We start from the raw sequence: 10921 nt of genomic DNA on the forward strand, positions 1-10921 counted from the left end.
TTCCCCAAATAGTTAGATGACATTTCAAGACAGCCAATATGTACAACCAGGCACTGTAGAAGCTGAAGCAGTTAGGTATTCCTAGACACACATTCTATACCAAAATAAAGAAAACTTCTTCAAATGTTAGTAAATATCATTACCTAACTGAAGAACTGTAGTTCCATACTCTTTCATTTCTTATAGCCAGATACCAAATATTGCTTTGCCTTTCTGATAGTTCTGTAACATTCGGAGCTCATTTTGGTCACAAAAGAACATATTATCCTGGATGAAACTGTGGAAGGAGTAGTGGCAAAAATGGGGAGCTTCAACTTGGTTTTAGAATGACACAAAATATTTTACAGCTCTTAATGCATATAAGATGGAAACATTTCCACTACATCACTGGAGCAGTTCTTAATTGAATAAAAGCACCATCTCCCTGAGCACAGGTCCCCACACTTCTGCAAAACGCTGAAGCAATGACATCTGCATGCCACTTATGAAGTTCATAAGCATCTGAAATATATTCACTTCTGATAACCAGAAAGCTGACAAGTATATTTGCTTAAAAGAGCACATGGTGTAACAGTAACACGTAAACAAACTTTAAACAATCCCTAAGAACAAAAAATGGTATTACCACTTTCAGATTCTCTTTCCAAATTTCAACTTAAAGAATTGTGCAATAATTTCTATTTTGCACAATTATTTTATTCTACATCTTAAAAAGTTGTAATTTGTCTCAAGAAGCATCCCACTCTGAGATGAAAGAATAAAAAGAATCAACAGATTTAACTTTTTTTTTTTTACTTAATGGGTTGAAGTGGGCTCCGTTGTTTTTGCTGTTCTTTTTTTCTGCGATCTAACCTAAGTTTTCATTAGATGCTTTCTGATTATTTTTTTAATTATAGAGTATATTTTAAGTTTACATAATCTCCTAATGTCTTAATTATAATTGAGTACTAGAGTCTATTTAATCCCAAAGAACGACTTTATGACACGGTACCTGGCTTTATTAATATGAGAGAGGAGCACCCTGGGATGCTGCTGGGATCACCACACCACTTCTTTTGAGAACAAGTTTTGGAGCGGGGCGACGCTGCGAAACGGAATCCTAGGGAACTCGCAGGTAACCCAGTGCCCATGGCGCCGGCAGCACGCGGTGAGTCGATGCACCAGCCCGGAGCAGCCCCTCGGCCGCCCGCTCACCGCTACCGTAGCCACGCGAGGCCCAGCCCGGTTCGGAGAGGAGGCGGCACACGGCCGCTGTCCGCCCGCTGCTGGAGCCCTGCGGCCGCTGGCCGTGCGGCTGAGGACGGCTGGGCTCCTGTGGACGGCGACAGCTCATTCTGACCGACAGAGGAAGGGAAGAGCTCAGCATTCAGGAGGCGCTTTTCGCTAAGGAGAAACAACACGGTGGACCTCGCATTCACGCCTCTCCGGGACGCCCGCTCCCCGCCACCAGCCGCAGCGCCGGGAGCATCCCCTCCCCTCCGGCCCCGCAGCCCCCGGCCCCAGGGCTCTGCAGGCGGGCAGGGAGCGGTGAGTCAGCGAGGACATCTGCAGCCCAGCGCCGGGGCGGCTCTCCCACCGCGCTCCGCTCGGCGCTCACCTTGAGGCTGGCACTGCTGGTCTGGGTCTCCGCCTCGATGCCGCAAGAGCGCGGCGCCCTGGGCTCCCTGCGGCAGGGACCGGAGCAGGGCGGCGGCTGCCGGCTCTGGTAGGCGAGGACGGCGGGGATGGAGTCGGCCGCGTCGCTCCTGACGAAGAGGCCGTGCAGGGTGGTGGCACCCTGCGAGATGGTGGTGGTCTGGTGGGGGGAATTGGACTCGTCCGAGTCCCGGCAGTAAATCACGCCGCTTTGCGAGACGTGGATGCTGGGCGCGCAGCCCATCCCTTCCCCGCCGCGTCTCGCTCCCACCTGCCGCCCGCCCGGGGCTGCGGGGCCGCCGCCCTGCGCCGCGCTACCCGTGGCACCACCCCCCGCCGCCGCCCAGCCCGTAGCTCTGCCCCAGCCGCTCCGCTCGCGCGGAGCCCACCTCGCTCTTAACGCCTCCCGGACATCGCCGCGCCCTCCCGGCGGAGGGAGGCCGTCGCTCCCTCCCCTCCGAGGCTGCCCCACCGCTTTCGGCTCTCTCTCGGCCCCGTCGCCCCGGCCGGTCCCTTCGGGCAGACGGCCTGGTGCCAAGCCTTTGGCATTCACAGCGTGACACCCCCAGCAAGGTCCACCCCTTGTGTCTAATACTTTGTTTGCTAAAGCTCTCAGAAGTGCTTTTACAGAAAAATCTAACTGAGCTTACTTCTGTTAGCCATAGGTAAGTGGGTGTCAGTGCTTTTGTGGGACTGTAGGCACGAGTTCAGAGCCACACAGCATCTACTGCAGGTGTAGGAAAAAGACCTGGACTGCTCAGCAGCTTTGAATGCTGCTTTTCCATCAGACCAGAGCTCAGAGCTGCCCCTGCAGCCTCAGCTTGTACATCTGGTCAGTACCAGCCCCTGCATCCAGTCCCAGGATGACCATCAGGCTCAGTCTGGCAGGGATCTGCACACCTCCTTGGCTTTCTGCAGTGAATAGTGTCACTGACCTCACTGAAAGCATACACAAAGTGTAAAGCTAAACGTGGTTCTTAAGTCTTTGCAACAGTTTAGTTTAAACTCCTCTGTTTTCCATGGCACATTATAAATCCTTTAAGAATTGGTACTGTCATCCAATCTCTACGCTTACTGCCTAATACAACACTTACCCAACATGCAGTTACCAAACAGTGTGTGTATATACATCTTTCCACTCCTTGGAGCATCACTTGATGTTTGGTCACTTTTCCTCCCTCCAGTTTTTAATGAGCATTGTAAATATACTGGAAACATGAAGAATGATTGGTGTAAGGAGTGTGATGCCAAACAACATGCTCTGAGCATTTCATTTCACTTCCTGGTGCTCCAAGAGCAGTCCCACGATCAGAGATCAGTTCACCCATTGCCACAGGAGTGATGGCTTCACAGCCAAAATGCCTTGGCGTAGAGAAACTGCTTGGTCCTCTGCCTGTGCCAGTCCATTCCATGGGTCACTGTGGCAATATGAACATTCAGTCATCCATCAAGAACCGACCTGAAATCACCAATCTATATGACAAACTATGGCTTTACATCTACAAGAGAGACCCCGTCTGTGCTGGCCATAGCAATCACATTTCTCTCAGTAATTTTTTCCCCACTTGTTGCCAAAGTTCACAAAGTTGTGGCTCACGTCCTGCACGTGCTGCACATTTGCATGGCACTGCCCTGCTGATGGCTGTCTTTGACACTCAGTGTGAAACCAGGCTTGGTTGCGAGTGAAGTGAAGAGAACAATGCCTCATCCCCATACCCACTGGTGCTGACTTTGTTGCTGCTTAGGCTGCAGTTCTGGGCGAGATCTTTCAGTCTACCAGAGCCTAATGCACTTAGTTGCAGATAAACATGTTCTGCAAAATTGCTAGGCTGGACTGATGGGCTGAGGCCAGAGGTTCAAAAAGACCAAGTACCGGGTCCTGCACTTTGGTCACAAAAACCCCACTCATTACCACGGGCTTACAGCGGGGTGACTGGAAAGCTGCATGGATGAAAAGGATCTGGAGGTTCTAGTTGACAGCCAGCTGAACATGAGCCAGCAGTGTGCCCAGGTGGCCAAGAAGGCCAATGGCATCCTGGCTTGCATCAAAATAGCGTTGCCAGCAGGAGCAGGGAAGCAATTGTCCCTCTGTACTCAGCACTGGTGAGGCCGCACCTTGAGTACTGTGTTCAGTTTTGGGCCCCTCACTGCAAGAAAGACACTGAGGCCCTGGAGCATGTTCAGAGGAGGGCAATGAAGTTGTGAAGGGTGTGAAGCAGAGGTCTTATGAGGAGCTGCTGAGGGAACTTTGATCATTCAGTCTGGAGAAGAGGAGGCTCAGGGGAGACCTTGTCACTCTCTACAACTACCTAGGAGGAGGTTGTAGTGAGGTGGGGGTGGGCCTCTTCTTCCAGGTAACAAGACGAGAGGGAATGTCTTCAAGTTGCGCCAGCTGAGGTTCAGGTTGGATACTAGGAAAAATTTCTTCTCAGGAAGAATGCTCAGGTGCTGGAACAGGCTGCCCAGGGAGGTGGTGGAGTCACCGTTCCTGGAGGTGCTCAAGAAACATGGAGATGTAGTACTGAGAAGCATGGTTCAGTGGGCATGGTGCGGATGGGTTGATAGTTGGACTAGATAATCTTAGAGGTCCTTTCCAACCTTAATGATTCTTTGATTCTATGAATAGAGCAATAAGTTGTCTTCGTTTTTTGCAGTATATCATAGTTCCTCCTCATTTTAGTGTTACTATACTGAAGAACTAACCTTACTGTTAATGAATGGGAAATGCAAGCTTGGCATCTGAATTACTTGCTGTGGGACACGCCAGAGATTTAGAACAGAACCAGGATCATTCCACATGAAATCCATACATGCATTGTAAATGAAGTGTCCCAAAAAGACCCCTAAGGATTGTTGACTATCTAGGTTGAAACTTAGTTGATAAAAAAAAGAATGTGAGGGTAAAGTGTATTTTGAATTTGAAGATCTCACATCACACTCTAGATTATGTTCTCAGCTATTTGCAGTCCATTCCTTCAAATAGATTCAGTGTCAAGTTATTTCATCTGTCAGGGAATACTTAGATTTCCTTAGCCTCCCAGTGCTTAAGGTTCTTCATTGTTCCCACTGAGATCTGTTACAATTTTGCTATTTTTTCTAGACAGCATTGCAGGCACTTGCCCTTTCTTATGCGGATTTCCTTCTTTTGGGCGTGATATTTGTCAGAGATTTAATCGTAGGAATAGAGGATAAGTCACACCTCTGGAAAATTTTTCTAAATGCAACTGTTGAGTAGCTCTCCCTGTTCTGTTCAACTGGTTTTTGGCCAGTGGGGAAGAATCACCACTGAAAGTATGAAATTGCCTGTGCAGAGTGTCAGAATACTTGAGAGGAGTGAAGGCTGCAGGACAGAGAACAACATGGAGAGACAAAAGGCAACAGAAAGGAGAGTCACTTGCTGCTTTGTCTGACAGCAGGAGGAACTTTGAGGAATGGAACATGCAAGTGATGATCAGCATGAGCAGAGGGTGGGGCAAAGTATGTGGGTGCAGGGGAGTAGGATGACTGTCCACGGCTGAAACAGGTGAGGTGAGTTAAAGATCCTCTTCTAATATTGGTACTCTTGCTGCATCTTGCCTGTGAGAAGACAGCCATAGATTTATTGAACAGGGCAGAGGGAACATGTAACACGCATATGTACAAACTTGTACCATGTCTTATGGCTTACTTATACTGACTAATGTCCACTAACATGGAAGCTTTTACTCTAAGTAACATGTACTAGTTCAACCAGGGAACTACAGGAGGGACAGGTAAGGTACTGATGCAGATTCTGCCCTCAGTATTCAGCCAGTGCATCCAGCCACTGGAAGATACGCATATGCACCCATTTTTCCACTATTAGAGATCATTCACTGGCTTTAGTTGCAACTGTACAACAAATTTTACATTGTACAGGAAACCAGTTTCTTGCAGGACTAATTTCAGCTTGATGACTTTACGTGTACAGTGATTCTGGAAAACGTCAGTGGAACATCTGTGTAACCTTGCCTCTTTTTTCAGTAAAAAGCAAGAGATACACATTCTCTATGGCATTTACACCTGCAAATCCCCCCGGTAATGAGGAAAATGAACTCCTCCAAACTTTGTATCCCTTCCAAAGCCAGTCACAGGCTTCACTGACCTCAATATTAAGCCTGTGCTACAAGTAGATTGGTAAGCTTATGCTGGTGCTATTGGAAGTAACATCTGCAAATCTGAATTCATAGCAGTAAAAATACACTACTAAAGAGGTCACATTCTACAGAAAATCCGGTACTTCACAAGCAGCTCCTGAAGACAGTTACCTCTGTTTATGTTTCTTTTACAGTGAAACCAGTTTAAGAAGGTTCAAATAAGCTTGTATATCTAAAAAAAAATTCTAGGTTCTGAGGAGGATCAACAGTTTCTCAGTCCTTACATACTGGTCCAGTGGATTTCAAAACAACACTAAAAACTAACATGCATGCCCAGATGAAAGCAAAGTAAATACCTGAATATTAATTTAAATTAGTCAGTCTACATGCTGTGTTTTTAACTCAAAATAGATATGAAGAAAAAAAATAATCACCATAGCTAGAATGAAAATCTTCTATGAGTACCTCTATTTGGTTGAAAACAAAACAAAACAACCAACCAAAACAAGAAAAAACACAGCTCTGTAATTATTGATTATCAAATGCTTACCTCATGTGTTTACTCACTGACAATATAAGAAATGATGTTGCATGGAAAAAAGTAAGATGTTAAATACAAGAGCAAGGGTTATTTCTTCTGCCTGAAGAAGCGCAGAATATATTTTTCAGCCCACAATTATGTGATGATTCTCACACCAGTGCAAACAAGAGTAACTCACTGAAAGCAAAGAGCTTCCTCCAATTCATTCAGAAAGCAAAATCAAGTCCTGTATTTCTTTTCTCTGCTCAAAACTCCTCTATTTCATAACTTTGAAAAATGATGTCGTGGCTATTTTTTTTTTTAATCTATTATGTATTTAATGTGTTTGTATTCTAAATTCTGTAAGTGTTATGAATAAATATCTCACACTACAATAAGATGCTTTCAGGCTGATACAGCTCAAACTGAATGATTTTGCTGAGATAATCACACTGTAAAACTTACAAGCAAATTTGGCCTTCTTTTACAACCAGATTTGACTGGCTTGGACAATAACAGCTACTTTAGTTTTCACCATAAGTTAATAAAATACTTTGCCCTATCGATATTTTGCAAGTGGGAAGATTGAGTCACAGAGAACTCCAGTACCAAAACCACTCAAGGGAGCAGAGCTGAAGAGGGACCCCAGAGCATTTGCCCTTCTGCTAGCAGCCTGTGTCAGTGTAAATACTGCTTGGCACAGAGCGCACTGAGAGTGCAGAAAGGCAGGGGCCCTCCTTTGCTCCTCACCTCCAGCTCTTCCCATGGGAGCAAGGCAGGGCTGCACGTCCTGCCTCTTGTGTCTGCAGCTGTTTCTCTCCCCTGGGGCAGGTAAAGGTGCAGTCCTGGGCTTTTGCACCTTGGTGCTGACAGGGACAGAAGCCCAAGCCACAGGCTGCCTCAGAGTACTCTGGGATGCAGATTCCCTCCAGGAGACAGACACCTGCAGCTGTTTTCCCTAGAACGGGCTAACACAGCACTGTCCTTCAGATCAGCACATTGTTGAGAGACACAGCAACTCTTTGGCTCTGAAGAGGAAAATTAACGCACAGAAGCGTAGCTACACACTTTGGTCACTAGCACTGCCATTATGTGTTAGTGTTAATCCCCTCAAGGAGCAGAACTCCAGGCAGGATGCTGGCCAGGTGCTAGCAGTTACAAGCAAATTTTGTAGGGCAACAGTGATCACATCATATTTACAAAGCCTAGACGTCTCCAGTTCTCCATCAAGCTCTTCGGTTTGCCTCAGAGTAGGAGTGAACCAAGTGTTTCACAGCACTCAAAGTCAAAAAGAGCAACCTGCAGTTCCCATAGCGCCATTGAAAAGTCCCCCCTGCAACACTTCAGCGGTCATTTCCTCATCATCAGCTTTTTATTCGCTTGTTACAGCTTCAGTAACACAACTGTTCCCCATTGATTTATTGTTGCATGGGAACATTTGCACAGCAAATACCGCTCTGGTGGTTATTGCATTTGGCCCTGCACGTGGAGCACCGCAGCTCCCGGCGAGCTAAGCTGCGCTGGACGGGCCCAGGCTTCAGCCGCAGCAGACAGACTAACCTCCACCTGGACCCACTGCAGTCAGGCCCCGGTCCCGGCCAGCTCTGCCCCCCCCGTTCCCTGGGCGCAGGAGACCCACCCGGCCGTTGCCAGGCGGCCCCAACCCGCCCGACCCTCCGGAGAGAGTCCCTTCTCTCCTTACCTCCCTGCCGGGCTCGGCCGGCAGCCTCGGCGCGTTCATCCTCCGAGGAGCGGGCTGGAACTGGAGCGGGAGCGGGAGCGGGAGCTGCGCGGCCGTCCGACCTGCACAGGTGAGCGGGGCGGGATCCACCTCCGGCACCACCCCGGGGCCGGGCCGCCGAACCCCCGCCGCTGCACAACGCCGCTCCCACGGGATGGAGGTGAAGCCAGCTGCCCCGCGCTTCCAGCCCGTGCCCTGTTCAGTTCATTTCAGGACCCTAGTGGGAACGTTTAGAATGGAGAAAGGTGAATCAGGAGCTGCGTTTGCTTCAATGTGCTAGAAGTTATGTAGCCTTTGGAAAAAGGCAAACCCTTACAGCCCCTCGAGAGAGTAAATCCACTCACGGAGCAGATTGCTTGTGTCCAGATATATCTAGGGTCCTCAGATAAAATCCTGCCCCTCAGTTAAAGAGAGGGAGAACAAACAACCTGGGGTTGACAGAGGGTAGCATTACCCTGACCTTGGGCAAATCACAAACGTCAGAGATGTGACCACAGACATGCTGTGAAGTGTATTTTCATCTTTGTGATACTCTAGTTTGCAACAAGTACCACATTGGTGGAATGTATTGCCTTGGGAATGATATCTTTGGGCTTGATTGGACTTAACTCTCTCATGTCGTTGCTCTTTCCTTCAAGATTCAAAAGTGGTACGTTGCTATTTTCCATTTTGGAATATTGCTGATTCTTGGTATTTCATTACCATGGTTAATACTGTCACTGCTATTGTGAAACCCAATGCCTCAGCGAGTGAGCTGTACAAGATGCTCAGCAAACACAATAAAAAACAATTCCTACCCCAAAAAGAGTCAAAGGCTTGCGTACAAGACAGTGGGGAGCCCCTGAATGTCACAAAAATAAAGCAATAGTAAAGATGACTGGATGCTGTGGGACAAACGGTGGTTAAGTAACAGCAGCTGCCCAGCCAAAGACCCACAAAACGTAGACCACATCACAAAATAAATTCTAAGCACTGAACCTGTACAGAAGATCAGTTCTTCAGAGAAGAAGAAGAAACAGTGTGGGTCAGCAAGTTGTGCCAGATTGAGGCCAGGGACAGTGAAGAGTTGCCCTTCTTCTTCAGGAGAAGAAACATCGTCAGCAAGCACAACCCTACTTCAGCTCCCCAGAAACCCCAGAGACAGAGTACATTGAAATGTCCTTCACAGAAGGTCAGAACACCCACCATTTTGTGGCCATACATCTGCAAGAGCTGTTGTCTGGGAGCACATGTCCCTTCCATTTTCTCAGAGTGATTAGAGTGGTGGACAGGTTTGCTAGAGCCACATTCTCAGACATCTGGACCTGCAGCCCTGGTACGGTGTCGAAGGAAGTATAAACTGGTGTGAATCAGCTTTTAACTGCAAACCTCAGAGCCAGATTTGCTCAGTTATTTCAAAGGACTGTCACACTAACTGAGCTGCAGCAAGCAAGCATCACAGCCTGCCTTGGCACCCTGGCTTCCCCAGGTGAACAGATCAGGGACTAACCAAAGGATGCCTTTTGCTCCTGCCATTCTGTACAGCCAAGTTGCCTTTCCAGCTATGACACAGGAAGATAAAAGAAAGGGCAGGAATGTGCTCAGACCTTACCTAGGGAAACACATCAGGATGTGGGCAAGGTGCTCATCTGGACTCATGGGCTTTGAAGTCCTCACAGAGTTAAAGTTTTTGATACAGCTGCAGAGATCTGGGAAGACTTGCATTTCTCTTGCATCTTCCAGCTGACGTGGTTTTCCAGGACTTGCCAGAGGAATGCTGAGAACAGACAGTCTCAATTCCAGGCAAGCACTGAGAAGCTGACACAGGAAACACAGCAGAATCAGTCCCATTGCTAACAAGCACACTCAGTATGTGGCAGGCAAATGGCACTTGGGTTGCACTCTCAATGTAGGATGCTAACCTCCAGCAACTCTGCTGTCAGCACAGGTTTTTGTGAGCAAACAAACAGCACAGGCACAACTTCGCTTGCCTTTTATTCACCTGTGACTCGAGACTGGTTGACTGATCGTCAGTGATTTAGAAGACAAAAAGTAACTAAGTCTTTGTTTCTGGTGAAGCAGCCCAAATATAGTCCCTTATTCTGCCTATTCTCTGTTTAGATCTAGAAGTAAAATAAAAAGTTAATTGTCTCCTTTTTCATTACATTTTCCATGCTTATAGATTTTAGGATGCAGTATGGACTCTACTTCAGGCTCAGCATACTACTCCTACTGAACTTAATGGGAATGTGTCTGTTTATATTTTAATAGGAATGGAATTAGGCCCTTCACTTGAACTTTACAGCCTTTTTATTTGCTTTTTTATTAATCCATTTCATCTCTCTTAATTTGCTTCTGCTGTGTTCTGAGAGCACTGTAAGTACACTCTAGTGTCCCGAGTAATAACTTTAAATTCTAGTATGCAAACACTGTGCCTCCTAGTGGGTAATGTACACAGACTCCAACTCTCCTTTGAGCTGCATTTTCTTATTAATTTCTTCTGGACTTTCTTCTGTTAATCTCAAGTAGGTAATTTTCAACATTTTTTATCACTCTATAAGTCCCTTGTTTCTTACGTTGTTTCCCTTGCTCTTTCCTCCACACCAGCCAGTTATATTCTTAACATTTTGCCCTCTTGATTTGCTTTGCATAAATCTGCCAATAAAATTAATATCTTCCACTAATCAGTTTGTGAGGAGCCCATTTCTGAGAAGTTATTGCACTTATGCCAATACTAAGAAAGTTGTTATTTGACTGTCTCCTTGAACGGACTTTCCCCAGCACACCATTTGTGCCTGAACAAGATGCCTGTGCTGTGATAGCAATAGAGTTCATGTTTCCTATGCAAGCAAAATGTTCGCTGTGCTGGTTCTGAGGCTTTGGGCTCAAGCAGACTCCAGAGCTCAGACCAAGTTTGTACTTGACCACTTG

The 10921-nt window shown here is 47.0% G+C and overlaps 1 protein-coding gene across 4 annotated transcripts in view; it reads right to left on the reverse strand.

The window, feature by feature from the left end:
- The window catches only part of PDE8B (phosphodiesterase 8B), an 83566-nt gene extending 75368 nt beyond the window's left edge, over nucleotides 1-8198 (reverse strand). For 2 of the 4 annotated variants that reach the window (XM_021379406.1, XM_021379405.1), the window contains exons 1-2: nucleotides 7973-8198; nucleotides 1598-5211 (exon numbers count right to left, since the gene is read on the reverse strand). In XM_021379406.1, the coding sequence (XP_021235081.1) occupies nucleotides 1598-1879 (282 nt within the window). In that variant the 5' untranslated portion in view covers nucleotides 1880-5211; nucleotides 7973-8198. Of the gene's footprint in view, nucleotides 1-991; nucleotides 1384-1597; nucleotides 5212-7972 lie in introns of those variants that run through there. The other 2 variants (XM_021379408.1, XM_021379407.1) reach the window with 2 other exon arrangements.

This window comes from Numida meleagris, chromosome Z (assembly GCF_002078875.1).
Source record: "Numida meleagris isolate 19003 breed g44 Domestic line chromosome Z, NumMel1.0, whole genome shotgun sequence".
NCBI lineage: Eukaryota > Metazoa > Chordata > Aves > Galliformes > Numididae > Numida > Numida meleagris.